The sequence below is a fragment of the Myotis daubentonii genome, chromosome 2 (genome assembly GCF_963259705.1).
Source record: "Myotis daubentonii chromosome 2, mMyoDau2.1, whole genome shotgun sequence".
Taxonomy (NCBI): domain Eukaryota; kingdom Metazoa; phylum Chordata; class Mammalia; order Chiroptera; family Vespertilionidae; genus Myotis; species Myotis daubentonii.
The window spans coordinates 193190847-193212478 of record NC_081841.1 but is presented as its reverse complement, the minus strand read 5'-3'; the positions used below and the strand labels follow the sequence as shown (position 1 = coordinate 193212478).

The window sequence follows — 21632 nt, the reverse complement described above, 5'->3', positions numbered from 1 at the left end:
TCCCAGGCCCCACAGCCAACTCCCAGTCAGGTTAGAATATGCTTTCTTTAATCAGAACAAAACAATCACGGTTAACAGAGCATGATTAATATTTCTTATGATTATAGCTGGTCCCCACTATTCTATTTCTGCCCCTATCATAAGTACTTCTTATAAGTGGAATCGTACAGTATTTGTCTTTTTGTAACTGGTTTCTTTCACTAAGCATAATGACCTCAAGGTTCACCCATGTTATAGCATGTGTAGCATTTCCTTCCTTTTTAAGGCTGAATAATTATTCATTGTATGTATATGCACAGTTTTGTTTAAAATTCACCCATTTGATGGACACTAAGGTTGCTCCCACCTCTTGGCTATTGTGAATAATGTTGCTATGAACATGGGTGGACAAATATCTCTTCGAAACCCTACTTTCAGCTCTTTTGGGTATATTCTCAGAAGTAGAATTGCTGGATCACATGGTAATTCTGTGTCTATTTTTTTTGGAATCTGGACAAATAATTTTATAGGATTAGTAGAGTGGATGTTTCATCCCATGTAAGCATAGTCTGAATGTCCCTGTCCACATTCACTTGTACAGTTGAAGGTAGCATTTCCCATAGAAAGATTTAAAAACATGAAAAAATTTCTCATAACAAAAAACATTACAAAAAAAAAAAAAAAGAGTGCCGAAACCGGTTTGGCTCAGTGGATAGAGCGTTGGCCTGCGGACTGAAGGGTCCCGGGTTCAATTCCGGTCAAGGGCATGTACCTGGGTTGTGGGCACATCCCCAGTGGGAGATGTGCGGGAGGCAGCTGATCGATGTTTCTCTCTCATCGATGTTTCCAACTCTCTATCTCTCTCCCTTCCTCTCTGTAAAAAATCCATAAAATTTATTTTTTTAAAAAAATAAGCACAACTGGTCATTCTAGTCTGAATTAGTAAAACATGAAAATGAAAGTACTCATTTTCTCCTGACCAGGTGCAGTTTTTGGAATGCTTAGAATTCCAGAAAAAAAACAAATTTGTGGAAATTTTTAAAAAATCTAAATGATTCAAGCCCACTCAGAGACACAAAAAAACAAACAATCAAATGAATTAGGGATTTTAGTTAATGACAGTGTATTAATTACTTCATTAATTGTAACACAAATGTATCATACTCATCCTATCTAATAAAAGACAAGAAGGGTAATTGACTGTACCTTCACTATGCTTCCCATTGGCTAATCAGGGCGATATGCAAATTAACCGCCAACAAAGATGGCTGTTAATTTGCATACGTAGGCTCCAAGCGGTGGAGCGAAGCCAAAAGACCCTGAAGCCAAATGACCCCGAAGCTGGCCGAGCAGCGAGGCCTCATGGCCCCGGGATCAGCGGAGCCACGAGGCCTCCCGGCCCCGGGATCAGCAGAACCACGAGGCCTCACGCCCCTGGGATCAGCGGAGCCATGAAGCCTCACAGCCCTGGGATCAGCAGAGCTTCGAGGCCTGACGGCTGGGGGCGGTGGCTCTAGCCAGAGCCCGGCCAGAGCAAAGGCCTGGGTCCCGGGTGACGGAGGAAAACTGGTGCCAGTAGCCAAAGGAAGCGAAGGCCTATTGCACGAATCTCTTCATGCAACAGGCCTCTAGTAATAAATAAATAAAATTAAATACATTCAAATAAAAGTTTAAAAAAATGTATCCATGGCTAATAAAACAGAAACCTTAAGTCTCCCACCTCTTGGCACCTTCTTGGGGATGATACTACGCAGTCATGAATCGTTGCAAAGCTCCTTTTCACTGTCCCTGTGATACTGTCTGTCCTTCAGGCTGTCAGAACTGAAAGGCATAGGCTGAGGCAAGGATGGAGAATGCGACAGACTTATGGGGGGGGAGGGGATTTAAAAAGCAAAACAAATTTTTGTAGAAAACAATAAAAAATAATGTGCTTTGGGACACTAAGCTTGTTCTGCCCAGATCTAGTTTTTTTTATAAGCACAGACAAGGCCTGGGGGGTCAGAGGATCACCGTTGCAGCATTTCACAGAGGTTTGTGGCCATCATGCTAAAACAGAGGTTGGGACCTAGCTGGCTTGGCTCAGTGGATAGAGCGTCGGCCTGTAGACTGAAGGGTCCTGGGTTCGATTCTGGTCAAGGGCACATGCCCAGGTTGTGAGCTCAGTAGGGGGCAAACAGAATGCAGCTGATCAAGAATTCTCTCTCATCGTTGATGTTTCTCTCTCTCTCTCTCTGTCTCTCTCTCTCTCCCTCTCTCTCCTTCTCCCTTCCTCTCTTAAATTAATAAAAACAAAAAATTATAAAAAATAAGTAAAATAGAGGTTGGGTTTCCTAAGATACAGAGGGGAGACACCTTGCATGCTTATCTTAGATCATGACAGAGGAAGCTAATGGTTATGTGGGCCCCATAGCGCGATCTATGAGGGGTATCTGATTTGTTTTGGTTATCATACATAGCACAGTAGCAAACACACCACTCGTCCAACTAAGTGGGGTCAGTAGAGTCAGAAAAGATGTAAAAGTTTAAGTTGATATCCTCTATGTTCTTGTACCTGTCCACAGCGTTAACTTATAAAACTCAGCTTTAAAAAGTCAGACATCGGCCCTGGCCAGTGTGGTTCAGTTGGTTGGGCATCATCCGTGCACTGAAAGGTCGGGAGCGTGGAAGAGGCAGCTGGTCGATGTTTGATTGATGTTTTTCTCTCACATTGATGTTTTTCTCTCTCTTTCCCACTTCCTTCCTCTCTGAAACTCAATTAAAAAATCTTAAAAAAAAAAAAGAGTCAGGCGTTGTCTTAGTGGCCTAATCCAGCACCTGTGCCCCTGCACTGGGCCCTGGTGTCCTGGCGACCTGGCCGGCCAGGTGGGAGGGCCGGGCTGAGGAAGTGGGTGTCTGATGAGCAGGAAGAGGCTGGCCAGGAAGCCCTCCTGCAGACAAAGGTTGACAGTGCGAAGTTTATTTAGTTCTTTTAAAAAAAATATATTTGTAATGAGGGGATGGGGGGTAATGTGGGGATAAGGACACATATGTAATAATTTAATAAAGAAATTATATGTATAAATATTTGTATTGATTTCAGAGAAGAAGGGAGAGGGAGAGAGAGATAGAAACATCAATGATGAGAGAGAATCATCAAATGGCTGCCTACTACATGCTCCACACTGGGGATCGCAACCCGGGCATGTGCCCTGACCAGGAATTGAACCGTGACCTCCTGGTTCATAGGTCGACATTCAACCACTGAGCCGCACCGACCAGGCTGTATAGTTCTTAGTTTTCGGTTTTGTCTGTTTATCTCTGAAAGGGAATTTTGGTGTGTTCTGCTTCTTTATGTTTTCAATCTTCAGAATTGGGAAAAATTTCTAGAGTTTTGTGTAAGATGTTCATCTGTCACGTGTTCTAGAGTCAAGCCTCCCCTTAGCTAAGAGGGGGCAGCGTGAGGACAGGTTTGCAGGGTGAAGGGCTTCCCCCAGAGAAACCCACTCTGCTGTCACTCATTTTGAGAGAACCACTCTTGGGGCCCACAGTGCCCCCCTGGGTGTGGCTGGAGCAGGACGGGGGTCCTGGGAGTGCCCTCTTCTTCCATCCCGACTCCAGTCGCCCAGGACCGTTGATGATGAAGGCTGCAGGTGCTCATTGCCCATTCAGGGCAGCCCTACCAGGTGACTCAAGTGCATAGCCAGGGATGACAGCACTCCTTACACCTGAGCCGGGGCCCAGCACTTCACCAGGTGGGGCTTGTACCTCACAGGCCGTTCAGTTCCCACCTTCTGAATAATCGTGTCGTTGATTTCTCTGCAGATATGAACAGGACCTTCCCGGACAACGTGAAGTTCCGCAGGAGCGCGGATCCGTGTTTACAGAAGACCCTGTACAACGTGCTCTTGGCCTACGGGCACCACAACCAAGGGGTGGGGTACTGCCAGGTAAGCCCCAGGAAGGTGAAAAGGATCGGCACCCCACAGACTTACAGCAGGGGTGCTCTCAGGTCTACGTGAAGTATTCTTTAAAAATCTAGTTCAAAACTCCCTAAGTCATAGCGCCTGCACAAGCTGTGACTTCAAACATGTCCCTGTTACAAAAGCAGGGAAGCCTCTGTAATGATTTCTTTTGGTGTCAGACGGCCCTGAGAGAGGGTGAAGGTGGAAAGTTGGGAAGCAGCTAGGAAGTAAGTTAAGTGAACACAGGGCTGTGTTTTCTAGAACCGAAGGGGACAAACAGCACCTAACTGCCTCAGTGTGCAGTGTGTGTGTGTGTGTGTGTGTGTGTGTGTGTGTGTGTGTGTGTGTGTGTGTTTTGGAGGGTGGGGGTGGGGGCTGTTCCTTTGACATGGTTTTTGGAAGTCAATCTTCCCTGATTAAAGGTAACGGTATGCCTCCTCGCCTGCCACGTTGCTGTCTTGTTTTGGATTCGCTGCATGAAGCACACATGAGGTGGGAACGAAACCTCTTGTTTCTCCCTGGACAGTTCAGGCTGGGGTGTTTCAGAGGGACACTCTTATTCACAGCAGGGAAAGCAAGAACCCTGGTGAGGAGCAGCTGCAGCTGTGCCCTCTGTGGCTGCTGCATGGGATACGGCCGCGCTGCCTTGGAGATGGGCCGGTTCTGTCTCTGAGCTTGCTGAAGGCCTGGGAGGCCTGAGCCGCCATTGGCAGGAGCTGCCCACTTCCTGTTACCAGGAAGGCTGCTTGTTGCCATGGCTACGGGCAGGCGCCCAGGGCTGTCACGGAGCGTGGCCATCCCTGCCTCTGAGGCTGCATGCTTCTCATGCTCCTGGAGCCTGAGGCTCGTTGGCAGGCTTCTTGAGAGGAGGTGAGTAAGCCCATCTTTTTTTTTTTTTTTTAATATATTTTTGCCGTAACCGGTTTGGCTCAGTGGATAGAGCGTTGGCCTGCGGACTGAAAGGTCCACCAGGTTCGATTCCGGTCAAGGGCACGTACCTTGGTTGCGGGCACATCCCCAGTAGGAGGTGTGCAAGAGGCAGCTGATCGATGTTTCTCTCTCATCAATGTTTCTAACTCTCTATCCCTCTCCCCTCCTCTCTGTAAAAATTCAATAAAATATATATTTTAAAAATATATTTTTTTATTTATTTCAGAGAGGAAGGGAGAGGGAGAGAGAGATAGAAACATCAGTGATGAGAGAGAATCATTGATTGGCTGCCTCCTGCACAGCCCACACTGGGGATCGCAACCCAGGCATATGCCCTGACCGGGAATCGAACCGTGACCTCCTGTTTCATAGGTCGACACTCAACCCCTGAGCCACGCCCAGGCCAAGCCCATCTTGATGGGAAATATACACCTAACAGTCAGGGTCCAAGGCTCCAGAGCGGGTCATGCAGGCCGGGGAGCCAGGAGAGTTCGGTCCTTCCTAAGGTTTGAACAAATGGTTGTGCAGGGCGGTGGGGGGTGCTTTGCAGTTTGCATTCCTGCGTGGTCAGCATGTGGCGTGGCTCTGGGCTCAGAGAGGAAATGGGAGAAGGAGTGAGGCAGGTCCTTTTCAAAACAGGCATCATAGTTACTGCTCATATTCACCTGAATAATTCATCATTGTGTTCATATTGCTCTGGTGCCCGGAGGCAGTGCCTTCAAGCAGATGGAGCTGGGATGGGCCCCGTTCTCCCAGACAGAATTCCTGTCATTCTCAGCTTTTATTACTGTCATTAACTTGTCCTGAAACAAGGACTCGACCTGCCTTTCTCAGAAGGGGAAACAGGAGGGCTGAGAAATTGTCCTAAGAGTATTCTAGGTACAGTTCTTGTGGATTTTTAAAATGGCTTTAAAAAATAAATCACACAATTTTAAATATTGGCATGATGTCAACACCCTATTGGCTTTCGAATCTATGTTGGCTTTGGAATATATATGTACACACACACACACACACACACACAGATACACACACACACCTACACATAAGCACACAGATACACACATACATGTTGTATTAGCTTCCTGGGGCTGCCATGACAACGCGCTGTAAGCTGAGAGGTGTGAACAACAGGAATCGTCTCCCACTGAGTTCGAAGTCTGAGATGGAGGTGTGGGACGGCTGGTTCCTTCGCAGGTTGTGAGGAGGCCTCTGTCCCAGGCGTCCCCCAGCTTCTGGTTTCAGGCAATTCTTGGCTTTTAAGCACCTCACCCAATCTCTGCCTTCCTGCTCACATGGTGTTCTCCCGGCCTGGTGTCTCCATGTCCATACTTACCTTGTTGGTTGACAAAAGTTGGATTTTTTCCTTATTATTAGAGAAATACATACTTCTTTTAGAAAATACAGGCAAGCCAAAGAGAAAAATAGAAATAGTCTGAAACCGTGTCACCCAGCGATGACACTAACTCACTGTTGTTAAGCGCCCACCTCCCTTGGTCTTCCCTCATCTAGCTGCTTCTCTTCGATAAGAGAGTCACATACTTCAAGTATTTCAGCAACATCTGCCCTTTGGCCATGAATTTCCCCAAACAGCCTCGATCACAAGAATCTCTTTCAACATGCCTGTGTGTCAGAGCATGTTCCTTATGGACTTTATGAACTATGGCTATTGTTGTAGTTTCCCCTCTGATATAGAGTTTCATGCTATTAGATTAATTTTTTTTTTTGGAAATCAATTGCAAGTTGCTTTCATAAGGTTGAAGAATTTTTTATTTTAGTTTTCTAAGGCAGTATTCAGAAGAGTTTCCTGTAATCATTTTCTTCTTCTTCCTTTTCTTGTAGACTAAATGCACCAGATGTCAGATCCTTAGTATCACCAAAGGTGCACTAAAAGGTCATTCTAGAATTATGCAAGTTTTAGGAAAAAGCAAGGGAAATGGGAAGTTAGTAGTAAGCGGCCCAACGATTACAGAATCTTATGGTGTTTTAAAGCGCAACATGGATTTCTGTTTCTCATGTTTCTAATTTCAGGGAATGAATTTTATAGCGGGATATCTGATTCTTATCACGAAGAACGAAGAAGAATCATTCTGGCTATTAGATGCGCTTGTTGGAAGAATACTACCTGGTATGTTGAAAATCCATACTGCATGCCTTTCGCTGTCTGGTTTCTGATGCTATTGAAAGGATTCAGCTGACAAGTCAAAATTTAATGAAAATATAACTGAATTGTTTGGGAGTTGAGGTTTAAAATCTGTTTGCAGTGAAGTTAAAGAGAAGAAATATATGTCAGATGATGGGCTCCAGCTAGAGCGGCTGGTCATTTCTGCATCTCCGAGCTTGAATTTGGCCGAGACTGTGTGCTTGGCTCATCTGTTCCTCAGTCTGTACCATTTGTGTTGAGACTCGTTTGGCCTTGGTATGTCTTACTGATCACCAAATCTGCGAGAAGTTCACTTGGTTACATGCATATACTAGTATTTGTTACTGAGTTTGTGAATGGATGTAAGAGCGAAATAATTGTCAGCTGCTGTTATTCCTGTTATGAAGGTGAGAATCATTCTTGTCATACATTTCCACCTTTCTATTTACTAATAAATATTGCTTTAATCACTAAATAATTTATGTTAATAATCACCCACTGATTTTGTAATGCACCGTGTTGACTATGAGCTGCAGAGTAGGATCACTTTGCAAAGAGACGTGGCCGGAGCCATCCGGGTGGGATAGGACTCGATGGTGGCAGCTGGTCACAGCGAGCCTCACGTTTGTCCTGAAAGACTAGCCTGGTTGCGAAGTCCTCATGACTGGGAGGTTACAGGCCTCCCATGGCAGTGAGCCCTGGGTTGGTCTTGTTTTCTGTCTGCCTCTGAGTTCCCTTCCTGCTTCTCCCTTCCCTCAGGCATGCCTCCCTGTGTCAGGCTAGGCCCGCCCAGGACAGCGTCCAGGGACTTCTCTGGAGAGCCGGCTCCCATGTCTCCATGTTGAAGACAGTGAGCGTGGTGTGCACATAGCACGTTTCAGGTTCCATGCTAAACTGTGCCTATATTCTCATTCAATCCTCAGAGCAGCTACACCACGTAGACCCAATTATTAAACCCATTTTAAAGAGAAGGACACTTAAGGCCTAGATCCCACAGCAGAGCCTAGTATGCAGCAGAGCCCGGGTTCAAATCCACGGCTATGTGACTCTAAGACCTTGCATGTACCTGATGGAAGAGTGAACCTGGATGCACCTTTAAAGAAAGGGAGGATCTGGACAGAGAGGGAAATGGGGCCCTCCTCCTGCTCTGGAACGGCCATTAACAAGGGCTCAGGCGTGGGCATGCAGAGGCCAGGCTGGATGACGCTGCCACTGGGAGAGGAAAGGTGCAAAGGTCCTGCGGGTGAGAAAAGAGCCTGAGGGGAGAGGACTCTGGGAGTCCCAGCCTCAACGTGAAAGCTGGAGCTGCAGTGGTGGGGAAATGATGAGGAAGAGGGAGTCAAGATTTTCCATATAAAATATTGACAGAGCTTTGTAACATATTCACCGTTGGCTTCTGTTATGTCCTAAGACTGAATTACAGTGAGTATTTATATCCACAATCAACTCCGTTCTGGGGGTGTGGGAAACATCAGTGAACAAACCAGAAAAGGCCCTGCCCGGTGGAATTCCCAGCGTAGCAAGAGGTCAAACAATGAGCAACAGCAGCCACAATTCAACCCATAATAAATAGGCAACATATGTCGTGTTGACATTCATACCCGCAGACCAAGGGAGGAGCCCCGAGACTGAAAATTCACCTCAGTAAGTGGAGGGCAGGGAAAGACCGAAGAGAGAGGCTTGCAATTGATAGAGTTTATTTAGGGAAACTTACATTTGAGGCATATCTTCTGCAGCTGCAAGACAAAATGGACCCCTCTGCCACTTGGTGCCAGAGAATTATATGGATAAAAAGGGGAATAGTAATGGGTATGTCAGCGCTACCAGGTACAGGAACTTAATTTACATGCTTGACCAGGTCAGGACAATAACCTGTTCCAGGGACTAGTATGTAGCAGGAGGCAAGGGAGGGGTACTGATTTATATCAGAATGAACACCAGTTATGATCAGATAGCCTCTAAAGGGGGTTTGCATAAGGCAACCTCCATTCTAGCCTGGGTCCGGCTCAAGGGACAGAGAGCAGTCATTTCATGGAACAGTATCTCCTCTATAGTTAATAAACAAAATTTAACTGAGTACATTGGATGATCTAATCGCTTTATCAAACGATTCATGAATCAAGCAGCAACTCATCTCATAAGTAGAGAGATGCTACGAGGGGTTATACAAGAGAGAAGGCTTTTATAGAAAGGAGGGCGGGACAAAGAAGTCAGCAAAAGAAAAGTGAAAGTTCGTTAAAGGAAAGTAAGAATTCAGGTGATGGTGGCTTCTCATTGGCTAAGCTGTGACGTTTCCATTGGCTGGGCTTGTTGCTGGGCAGGGGGAGAATCTGCTGGAGTATTAAAGTAGTCAAGTGTTGTGGTCTGTAATTGACTTTCTTCCTGTTGAGGTCTGCAGTTGAGGTCTTCCTTTTTGGGGTAGTTGACCTCAAGTGGTAAGGTGTGATAGCTCCCTCGATAGGCCTTCCCAACTCCAATTATAGTTGAGGTTTCCTTTAATTTTTGCAACAGATTATTAGCAGGTAATAAATGCTGACTTAGAAAAACATAAGAGCAAGACTCCAAATTGCTCCTGAAGTGGCAGTGTCATTACAGAGACTAATTTTTAAAACCAAGAAATGTCATTTCCTATCATTATTAGGTTCAGTCAGACTAAACTGCAGTGCCATCAAAAACAAAAGAAAATGTCACAGCCGAAACCGGTTTGGCTCAGTGGATAGAGCGTCGGCCTGCGGACTGAAGGGTCCCAGGTTTGATTCCGGTCAAGGGCATGTACCTGGGTTGCGGGCACATCCTCAGTAGGAGATGTGGAGGAGGCAGCTGATGTTTCTCTCTCATCGATGTTTCTGACTCTTGATCTCTCTCCCTTCCTCTCTGTAAAAAATCAATAATATATATATATATGTTAAAAAAAAGAAAATGTCACAATAAAAATGTGAGGACTGTGAGAGAAAAAAGGGATTATTCTTGCCATTGCAGAGCTCTCCAAATGGCAAAGAGGCAGCTGCATGCCATGTTATCTGTTGCACAAACTAGGTCATTTTAGTGCCACAGTTATCCTGCTTTTACTTGTTTCTTTTTTAATTACAGAAAAAAATGCAGATATATTCTCATTTTAAAAGTTCAAAAATATAATAGTTATTATGAGATAAAAAGTAACAGTCTACCTTCACTAACACCCATTTCTCTCCTACTCAGAGGTAATTATTATCATGTTATCAATTTGGCATATGTATTTCCAGAGTTCTTTCTATGTATTTATATTTATATATAATGAAAGAGTGAAATTTCACAAATGAAAGAGTGAAAATTAAAAACAAAACAAAGGCCGTAACCGGTTTGGCTCAGTGGATGGAGCGTTGGCCTGCGTACTGAAGGGTCCTGGGTTCGATTCCGGTCAAGGGCATGTACCTTGGTTTTGGGCACATCCCCAGTAGGGGGTGTGCAGGAGGCAGCTGATCGATGTTTCTTTCTCATTGATGTTTCTAACTCTCTATCCCTCTTCTTTCCTCTCTGTAAAAAATCAATAAAATATATATTTAAAAAACAAACAGACAAAACAAACAAACAATAAAAAACACAAAGAACCAATAGAAAAGATGAACTGAAACAAAAACTGGTTCTTTAGGAAAACTGATAAGATAGATAAACCTTTGTCAAGATTGGTAAAGAAAATAATGGATAAGGTATTTAGAAATGAAAAATCTGCTGTGATTTGAAAATGTACTGATTTTACTACAAATAAAATGAAGACACTGATACTTTTGAGAAAAGACAGTTTAACAAAGTTGACTTGAGAGAAAATAGAGCATCTGAATGGGCATATGAACAGACATACAAAAATCTTCACAGACATAAAATCTCATCAAACTGAAGGAACAGATATTTCCTATATGTTTTCTAAATCTTGTAGAAAATAGAAAATGATAACTACTCATCAATTTATGCTATGAAGCTGGTACAACCTTGTTGTCATGCAGTTGAATCTCATTGATGAGCAGTTATACAAATCCTAATTTAAATAATAATAAATTAGCAACTTGAATCCAGGGATGGTCATGGAGGATTATTTTTTTTTATCTAAAGAGAGTTTATACCAGGAATTCAAGGATGGCTTAATTATATGGAAGACTCAAGAGCAAAGCCAAGCTAATAAGGCTTGGAAGAAGAATACAGGTGTGGGGGGGAGGGGGAGAGAGAGAGAAGAATACTGGAGATTTATTATAGTGCTATAATAATTAAATTGTGTGATATTAGCGTATTGATATATACATAGAAAAGAGGCCAGAAGTCAACTGGTCTACTGACCTATTAATCTATTAGAATATATGTGAGATGTCTCAATTAATGGGGAAAAGAAAGACTATTTGAAATATCATTTGGTGACAATTGACTATCTATATGGAAGAAGACAAAATTAGATCCTTATTTCTATTCCAGATGGATTCAGACTTTTGTGAAAAAGCAGATAGGCACTTTACAAAATAGGAAACCTGAATGGCCAACAAAGTTACGAAGAGATGACCAAGTTCTCCTGTGAGCAAGGAAATGCAGATTTAAACAGCACTGAAGTAGGATGTCAAAGCCAGCATAGCCACCAGACGGCCACCACTTCTAGGCAAGTGACACCCCGATTTCAGAGCAGTGGAAATGGGGTAAAAGTCAGTGCTAGGACCGAAGACAGCATTGTGTTATGGACTTCTCACAGAGGACGCAGAGCAGAGTACAAAGTCCAGACCTCATGGTCCTGTGCACGCCTTTGCTGGCCTCCTGCCCTGTTGCCGGAGCCTTCCTCAGGCACTACCACCTCTAGGAGTTGTACAAAAGTTAAGTCACTCATATAAGGTTTACTTAAAGGATTTCACTTTTACACTTAAATGCCTCTTATGGTCCCAAAGCAACAAAGCACTAGCAAACAATGCATGCTAAATCCAGAATGCAGTCTCCAGCAGACCTCCTGGGAACCGGTGGTGGCTCTTCTGATTAGGCACCACTCACACCAAGGCATCCGGTGAAGGGATGCAAAAGAAAAAGCAGATTCACTTTGTGGATAGAAGAGGATTCCTGAGCCTTGCAGAGAAGCGAGGCCAGGACCAGGCTCTGAGCCCCTAGTGCTAATGGTGCCCATCCTACTTCAAGAAGTAAAGGGGTAATTGCCTCCAAGAATGAATCAGTGCAATAATGAACTAATGATGTATTAGCATCCTGAAAAGCTGGTCAAACCTGTTTTCCGTTGAAACACAGGGAAACAGGCTGTTAATTGCTCATCACAGAATAACCCAGCTGAAGCGAGAAGGTGTGGCCGAGATGAGGACTGATAAGGCACGCTGGAGGGGGACCCTTCGGAGCAAAGGTGGAGCAGGCTGAGGAACACTGGACTCTCTTTGTCGCAGCTGCACTGGAGGATGGTTCATGTGTTCTCTCGATTAACTTACCCACGGGGTCTCCTCCATAGTATTCCACAGCCTGTGCTCTCCGCCTGTGCGGACCCGTGCTTGCTTTTTCACAGGCTGACATTCATCCCTGGCCTGAAGAGCATCCATTTGGAAATTAGACTTCACGGGTTTGAATCCCAACGCTACCACTTTCTTCTTCTTTTTTTTTTTTTTTTAAGATATTTTTATTGATTTCAGAGAGGAAGGGAGAGGGAGAGAGAGAGAGAAACATCAATGATGAGAGAGGAAAATCATTGATCCGCTGCCTCCCACAACCCGGGCATTTGCCCTGGACCAGAATCAAACCCGGGACCCTTTAGTCCACAGGCCAATGCTCTATCCACGGAGCCAAACCAGCGAGGACCCAGCTCTACCACTTTCTACTCATGTAGCAATAACCACGGGCACGCTTTAAATCTGTACACCCCACCCCCACAGCAGCTCCCACACCCCAGACAGCACCCCAGCAGCGGCCCTGCCCCCGCAGCAGCGTTTAGTCTTCCAGTGTCTGACACAGCCATTATGCTGTCTGCCCAGGTGAGTGTCCCCAGGAGAAGCGTAAGTAGGGGCCCCAGGCAGGTGAGGCAGTTCAGGGCCTACCTAGGCTTTCTCTGTCCCTGTGCAGAGTGGAATGTGCCCTGTCAGGCGCTCCTCTGCTCAGACAGGTAGGGGTGTGCCGCAGGCGGGGTCCACAGGGAACTGTCCTTTGTCTCGCCTGCAACATTCAAGGGCAGAATGCATTGAGGAGGGAAAGTAGGTACAGAGGGCTTCAGGGATCTCCCCTGGTGATCAGCTCAGGCCTGTGGTGTGTGACTCTGACGTCTATTTTTGGAAGCTACTGTAAGCGTCTCTGTAACCAAGAAGGTCGTGCTGTGCTCACAGCTTAAATGTCCTTCTGGGCAAATCCTCTTATCACTGCTGCGCCTGGACCCGGCTCCCTCTGAGATGTCCCTCGTATAACTGGGTTGGCACTGAAGACACTCTCGAACGGAGAACAGAGAATCTCTGCTTCTTTCTTCCCAAATGGAGCAGAATATTGCCGAATTAAAAAGGAGAAAGAGAGTAAATGGCTCCAAGTCTCCAAATGTATGAAGGGGAAGAATTTTTTTAAATCCCTGGTGTTTTATAACCAAATTGGCTTCTATTAAATTATTTTCAGTATTAAACAGTTTATTGTAGCTTACTCTTTGAAAACTAGCAATGTGACTGTGATATTGTGTCAATATTTATGATGGCTATTTTAACCAAAATATTTCATTTGCCATGGTGAGAGACTGGGGGGCATGCTGAATGTGTCTATTCTATTGCATAGATTACCTGCTACATTTTTATAGCAGAAGTTAGGCGTTAAAATTATTATAATACATCACACTAAGAAGATAGGAAGTTTTTTTGGCAAGGCAAATGTCCGGTCAAAAGATGGACATGCTGTTGGCAGTGTTGGTCTTTCTGTCTGTTGAGCGAGTGTTCACAGAGCTGTAGGGACTGCTGGCTGCCCTCTGGTGCCCAGGGCCCTGATGGGAGAAGCAGAGCGACCATGAGGTCGCCTTAGCGGGTCGTGCTTTCCATGTTTTGGCAGCCTGGGGTCCCCAAGCTACTAGAGTAAAAGAAAATTTTCCAAATTAAGTTGTCAGCCCTCTTTGGGAATGAACAAGAACAATTTTAGACTTAATATTGCCTCTGCCTTTCTGTATTCAGCGTGGTGGGGACATTTAGATCCTTCTAGAATTTCTGGTAAATAGAATGAAGTGTCCTCCGCCCTCAAGTTGGAGGAAGCATTTCGGACTCCTTGAAACTTCAGCGAAGAGAGCCTTCACCAGCAGCTCTATGTGTAGACATTCCCCTGCACACGTGAGCACACACATGTGGGTTGATAATGTCTGAACGCGCATCAGCCAGGAGCCGGTTGAAGTGGGTTATGGCATATCCCTGCGAAGGCACCTCAGCAGAGGGCAGGCCACGTACATGAGGATGCAGAAAGGTGTTGGGGAAGTTTGCAAAGGGATGTATGACAGGGTCCTATTTGCAAGATATGTCCATGTGTGACATGGCATTACAAGTATGGAGGAGGCCCATCAGACTGCTTAGTGATAAGTGGTTACCTAGGGGACAACTTTGACTTTTCACCTGCTACTCTCCTGTAGTGTTCGACTTTATCAGAGGCATGTATCACCTTCATAACAACAACAAAAAAACACCAGTAAAGAAGGAAGAGTGCAGCCGTGCTCAGAGGACCCCAGGATGCTCAGGAGGCATTGGCATGATGCTGGAGAAGCCATCATGGCTGGGGCAGCCACTGTCCTTGAAATCCCAAATAAACCCCATCAAGGGCACACGTTTCACCAACCAGCTATGGGATTAGAAATTTATGATTTAGGCCAAAAAATTTTTTTAAAGATATTTTATTGATTTTTTACAGAGAGGAAGGGAGAGAGATAGAGTAAGAAACATCGATGAGAGAGAAACATCGATCAGCTGCCTCCTGCACACCCACAACTGGGGATGTGCCCGCAACCAAGGTACATGCCCTTGACCAGAATCGAACCAATCAAACTGGGGACCCTTTAGTCTGCAGGCCGACGCTTTATCCACTGAGCCAAACCGGTCAGGGCTAGGCCAAATTTTTAAAAATACTGTTTTGTGACACTAATTTGTGTGCCTAAATGCCAGGAGCCGGTCCATCCTTGCTGTTTCAAGGGACCTGGCATATATGGCATACGGTTCTTAATATGTTTGCTCACCTTCTTGGCACTATGTGTCTTAACCAAGGTCTCTGAGAAAGGTTGTTTCCCCAGGTAGGGATTTTCCCCTGAAGTTATGGAGGGAATAAAACCCCTCAACTAAGTGCCAGGCGGGTAATTAATCACTTTAACTACGAACAATCATGCTTAAGCTACATAATCTTTACTCCCTGGAATGGAGATAAGAAACGCCCTAACCTTTGTAATAGAGATTGATAGGATTGAATCAACTGGTATAAATACAGATGTAACAAGACAGAAAGAGACAGATCTCAGAACACAGAACCTACACTCAGAACCTAGGCACAGAACCTACACAGAACGTTCTCTAGAGACAGAAGAACTTCGCTGGAGAGAACATGGCAAAAGATCCTGGACAGAAACTGGCCTCAGAACCTAGAGACAGAACCTAGCGAGAGAACATGGCAAAAGATCCTGGACTGAACCTGACTACAGAAAATATGGCAAGAGAACCTGACTAGAACCTGGTGACCGAACCTGGCTGGAGATCTCAGACAGAACCTGGCTGGAGAACCTAGCGAGGGAACATGGCTACAGAACCTCTCTGGAGATACAAAGAAGAACCTCTCTGGAGATCCAGACCAGAACTTGGCTGGAGATCCTGGCTGGAGATCCTGGCTAGGCTGCTGATCAACTGAACGCTGTCTCCGTGTCATTCCTTCTTCGCCGACTCCGTCTACGCCTTTGGGAACCCATGGACCTGCTGGGGTTGGACCCCGGCACCTAAAGCCTCCACTCTGGGGAGGCAGTGGATGCAGAGGGACGATGTAGAGGGACCAGCTGCTTCGAGCCCCACCTCTCCTTACTCCGTGTATGTAGGGGGTGGCACGATGGCACCACGTGGGCACTGGGGTCAGACTCACTTGTGCCTGCTCCCTCATCCTCCATGGGCCACCTCGACCCTGAAGCTTCTCTGGCTCCCAGGAAGGAGCTTGCTGCAGGCAGTGCTGTCCCTGCAGCTCAGGTGGCCCTATGCCTGCTCCTCTGGCGCCCCAAGGCTCCCTTAGTCCGGGTGGGCAGAGCCACCAAGGGCGGCATGTCCGTGGCTGCTGGGCTCTCCCTCAGTCTGGATGACAGGGAAAGGCAGCTGTCACCTGCAGACTTTTAAAGTTTTATTTTTTATTGTGATAAAATACAAATAATATGACATTTACAATCTATATCATTTTTAAAAGATATTTTATATTGATTTTTTGGGAGATAGGGAGAGGGAGAGAGAGAGAAACATCAATGTGAGAGTGAAACATCAATCGGTTGCCTCCTGCACCCCCTCTACCAGGATAGAGCCACCATCCAAGCATGTGCCCTGACCAGGAGACGAACTGGCAACCTTTTGGTGCACAGGACAATGCCTAACCAACTGAGCCACATTGGCCAGGGCAACAATCTTTACCATTTTTAAGTATACAGTTCAGTGGCATCAAGCACATTCACATTGTTGTGTAACCATCACCACCATCCACCTCCAGAATTTTCTCATCTTCCCGAATGGAACTCTGTCCCCATTAAATAACAGCTCCCCACTCCCTTCTTCCTGCCCCTGGCACCCACCATTCTACTTTGTCTGATTTTGGCGGCTCTAGGCATCTCACATAAGTGGAATCATGTGGTATTTGTTCGTTTATGGCTGGCTGGCTTATCTCACTTAGCACGATGTCCTCAAGCTTCATCCTACTGTTGGACGTGTCAGTTCCCTCCTCTTAAAGGCAGAGTCACACTCCATTACGTGTGTAGACCACATTATCCACAGGCAGACGCTTCGTTACGTACTTTTTTTGGCTGCTGTGAATAATCCTGCTACGAACATGGGTGTGTAAACCCTCCGTCTTTCTGCCAGCCGATTTCAACCAATGCCCAGCAGGGCCTCACTGTCCAGAGCCTCCAGGGACCCTGGGGGGCCCTGCTTTGGGAATCACTCCCAGGAGTCCCTTTATCCACATGGCATGGCATCTCTCCCTGGTCCTCCCTCTAACCTCGCCCTCCTCTCTTCTAGAAAGGATCCTCCGGGGACAGCCCTGTTTTCTTTCCCTGGCTGAGAGGGAACGAGGGATGAGGCTCTCAGGGGCTGTGGTTGTGGAACAAGTGACACACATTTTTGGGTTTTTCTCTCCATCCCTGTGGCAGATTACTACAGCCCTGAGATGCTGGGCCTGAAGACGGACCAGGAGGTCCTGGGGGAGCTGGTGAGGACCAAGCTGCCAGCGGTGGCGGCCCTGATGGACGGGCATGGCGTCTTGTGGACTCTGGTCGTGTCACGCTGGTTCATCTGCCTGTTTGTGGACATCCTGCCCGTGGAGGTGAGCATGTCGCAAGCCTCGCTGGGCCCGGTGCTGGCTCAGATCACCGTGCAGTGATGCGCCATGTCTGTTTCTCTGCAGACGGTGCTTCGAATCTGGGATTGTTTGTTCAACGAAGGCTCAAAGATTATCTTCCGGGTGGCTCTGACCCTGATTAAGCAACACCAGGCTTTTATTTTGGAAGCCACCAGTTTTGCAGACATCTGTGAAAAGTTCAAGGAGATCACCAAAGGGAGTTTTGTGACTGAATGTCACACCTTTATGCAGGTGAGTGTCTGGGTGTGCTCAGCCTGCACTTTGCTCTGCGGTTCCATTTGCCTGGCCTGTGGAATGGGAGTCCTGGCTTTGCATATCTGTCTGGCAAAGCATCTGTCTCTGTGTTTCCTTTGGATCTGGATCTCTGCCTCCACTCGTCCCTTCACCCTCCCATCTCAAGCAAACCCCGAGGGACTCCAGCCCTTCCAGGCCCTCTTCTCCTGGAGCCTAGTGCCCGAGGCAGATGGGTGGGGCCACCTATCTGGAGTCCAGCAGCTGCTGCCCCTCCTCCTGTGCATCAGCCATGGAGTGGCTTGCCCCAAGGTGGGCAGGGTCCAATGCTTATAGGACCCCTTGTAGGGCTGGTTCTTCACTGGGAAGCATCAAGGTCTGAGTACACAGCTCATCTAATCTCCAGTTTCTCCGGGTCTGGGAGCCTGGAAGGTGGCAGAGTTCTTGGAGGACTGGAGCCCCTCCCAAGCTGCCGCCTGTGTGCCTGATCTCAGAGGCTCTCCTGATCGCCCCGTCTACAGGTCTCCTGTTTCTCCTGGTCCTAGCGGGGCTGCAGGCTCTGTAGATGACTCATAGCTGGTGAATGAATGAAATGGGAGCTGCATTTGACAGGCCTTCTGAGGAGGCCTGGGAGCTGGGACAGGCCTAGGCTGGTAAGAGGGTTTTAGGTAGGCTAGTGGGAAGAGGGCGCCAGCCAGGAGCAGAGCCCAGAGCTTGAATGGCCCTGGTGGGAGGTGAGGAGTGCTATCTGGAGCAGCCTTGCTCCAGAGCACCTGGCCCACCTGGCTTTTCACCTTTCCATTTGAAATAATTACAAATTCCAAGGAGGTAGCAGAGGGCATCCCCGGGGTGCGCTGTTCAGATGCCCCGGAAAGCCAGGTGCTTCTCCAAGCCTCCCTGGAGGGTGCAAGCACCTTGCTGGGGCTGTTTGCCTGGGAGCCACCAAGGGCCAGCCTGCTGATGGCTGGGACTGTCTTAGAAAACATCCAGGGCTCTGAGACAGAGAGGAGTGCCTTGAGCTTTCTCCACGCCCCTCTGGAGGTGTGCTGGACAGCTGCTGGGAGTGGGAAAACCCGCAGGGGCTAGGGCTGGGGTTCTGCTTCCCCCTGGCCTGGAAGACGGCTTCCCATTTAGCTGCTGTGGTGGGGACTAGTGGTCATGAGGGTCACAGGCACCCTCTAAATGGCAGGCGGGTGGGCATGAATGCTGACATTTCAGCTGGTACCAATAAAGAGAAGATGAGGATGCTGGATAAGAAATGTCAGGCAGAAACCTGTACTGACTCCTTCCGAGGCTTGTCAGGTAGAGGTGGAGCCCATCACGTAAGGACAAAATACTCCGGAGTAACTTCTCCGTCCTTGGAAGTCTTGAAGCCACTGGTGGCCTCTTGGTGAGAATGTTATGGGGGAATTCAAGCAGCGGATGGCAGGACCCTGCTCTTTTAGGCCTCATATGAGTCTGTGATTGTAGGTCGAGGAGTTGGTAGGAGCCGGACACTGACCTTGGATAGAATCATAGCTTGCACTCACCTGTATGACTGCTGGCAGGTTTTAGGATTCCTTTTAGACTCAAGATGCTCATTTTTAATAGGAAGAGATGATAATAGGTCCTGCATCCTAAGGATATTTAGGGCATTTTGCTTGTTTTATTGAGATACAATTCCCATATAAAATTCACCCTTTGAACATGAACAGTTCAAAAGTATAGTTCCATTATCTAGTTCCAGAACATTTTCATCACCCCAAAAATGAACCCCGTAACCCCTACCCGCACCCCGCCACCAAACCCTGGGCAGCCACCAGTCTAGGTTCTGTTTCTAAGGGCTTACTTCACATAAGGAGAATCAAATAATGTGTGCCCTTTCGCATTGACTTCTTTCGTTCAGCACGATGCCCTCAAGGTTGCGTGGCTCTGGAATTTATGTCAGTGTTTAGCGGAGTACCTTGCACACGGCAAGTACTCAGTAAGTGCTAGTGTTTATAAAGTGCAAAGGGCAGTGAGGCGACAGCTCTGCCCATGAGCCAGCTGCAGGTGAGTATGCCGTCCACGGCGGGACCTTGCCTGTGTTGCTGCCCAAAGGCGCTCTGGGCCCTGTGAGCTTGGTGAGCTCGAGGGAAGCACAGAGGACCATGAAGACACTGGGTTTTGCCAGTCTCCGCACATTGAAATAAAAATGCCGTGTATCATTGCACAGGATAGATGTAGCCATTCAAGGGAAGTTGGCAGGGAAACAGCCTTAGTACAGTGGGTCTCATTTTCTCAGTGATTTCTGCAAAATTGTGTCCGTATTTCTGCATCAAGAGCACATCAGCACAGCAATTGCAGTTCCTACGTCACAAGTCTCTGAAACCCTAAACAAGAACCTCAAATGTCCTGGAGGATGAAACTGACCTCCTGTTGGAGCTCAGAGCGACATTAATGGGCAGAGGACAGGTGAACATCCTGGCACATCTCGGTGGACGTGACTTACTGCCCCTTCTCAGGAACGTGGACAGTTAGCACACACACGCTCTACCCCGACCTTAGGTGCTGTGTATTATGAAACCAAAGAATTTCAGAAATGCAATTTCTTTTATCAAAACCTTTTAATGACTAGCCTTTACACCTGGCCTAATTTATAACCGTGAATTTCTCAGCAGTCACTGCACAAATTATTAAAGTACTCATAAAAGATGTGATGGCACATCAACCAGCTCAAAATGTTTGTTCCCATGTCCATCCTAACGCCCGGCCTGTGGAGTCCTGCGGCTGTGGCTGCCTGCCTGCTGCTCTCTGCTCGGCCTCCCTCCCAGACACCCTTTTCTCCTCATGGGGAGGCAGTTTTGTTACTAGAAATGAGTCTGAGTCTCTTCCTGCTTCCACTTCTCAAATCTGGTTTCTTATGCTTCGTCTGCTCATGAATGGCTTGACTGGGTCAGAGCTACTAAGGATGCAACAGTTAAAGGGTCTAAACAATACACAGTACTCAGGCAACAGAAGCAAAAATACACACATCAAACTTAAAACCTTCTGCACAGGCAAGGAAACAAACAGCAGCGTGACCAGAAAAAATATTTGCAAACCATGTATTTGATAAGGGTTAGTATCTAGAATTTATAATTAACTACCCGGGGCTGAGGGCTGTCTTCCCTCGGTGGGTGTGGTCTTACATCTGTTCATCTACCACAGCCTAGCCTTGAACAGGGGGCGGCTAAGGTAAAAACTTATCTTTGGTTTGTTTTTAATCCAATTCCGTTCCTCTCCCAGAAAATCTTCTCCGAGCCTGGAAGCTTGCCCATGACCACCATCACCAGGCTTCGGGAGAGCTGCAGGGCCAAGCTGCTGGTGCAAGGGTGACCTGGACACACTCCCCTCTGCCCTGACCATGATGCTTCATTCCCAGAGTTGACCAATTTGTACTGCTTTCCTTTTTAGTGCTGTAAATACTTGATGTCTCCACACTTTAGTCGTGAATTTTTTAAAAGAGCAATTTAAAGTCATGTCATTCTGTAACTGATGAGCTATGAAGTCCAATTTCTGAAGATATATTTTTACCTGAGACAATAATATATAAAATGTGAGGTGTGCGTTTGTATTTAATAAAGTATGTCAACACCTATGAGTTTGTGATTGCCAGCCGATTGAAAATTAAAACCAAAACAGTAAACTGTCATTAGTGTTACTAATGCCAATTAAATATTCTATTCCTTTCTGTAGCAGAGCATTTACCTTCATGAGTCTTGAGCCCCTGCTCTGTAAGCTCCAAGCACAACTCGCAGGGCCTGCAGCAGGACCAGATAAGGCCCATCTTCTTCCCCTCCTCACTCTCATGGAGTGGGTGGGACAACGCTATGGCTGCATTGTCACAACTGAAGACCAACCTTTAGGCACACTCATGT

General features: G+C 46.7%; 1 protein-coding gene and 1 long non-coding RNA gene across 3 annotated transcripts in view; one reads left to right on the top strand and one right to left on the bottom strand.

Moving 5' to 3' along the window:
- The window catches only part of GRTP1 (growth hormone regulated TBC protein 1), a 32071-nt gene extending 10665 nt beyond the window's left edge, over nt 1–21406 (top strand). The window contains exons 4-8 of the mRNA XM_059685177.1: nt 3781–3905; nt 6882–6978; nt 17315–17487; nt 17569–17754; nt 21001–21406. Of these exons, the coding sequence (XP_059541160.1) occupies nt 3781–3905; nt 6882–6978; nt 17315–17487; nt 17569–17754; nt 21001–21090 (671 nt within the window). The 3' untranslated portion in view covers nt 21091–21406. The remainder of the gene's footprint in view (nt 1–3780; nt 3906–6881; nt 6979–17314; nt 17488–17568; nt 17755–21000) is intronic.
- Nucleotides 9145–13147, bottom strand: LOC132228566 (uncharacterized). 2 transcript variants are annotated; one of them, XR_009451374.1, is made up of 3 exons: nt 13029–13147; nt 12429–12587; nt 9145–9486 (listed from the first exon to the last, which is right to left on the bottom strand). It is a non-coding gene; the product is annotated as an uncharacterized LOC132228566 (long non-coding RNA). The 2 variants fall into 2 exon arrangements; XR_009451375.1 differs by having other exon boundaries at nt 12429–12584.
- Nucleotides 21407–21632: the final 226 nt, after the last annotated feature.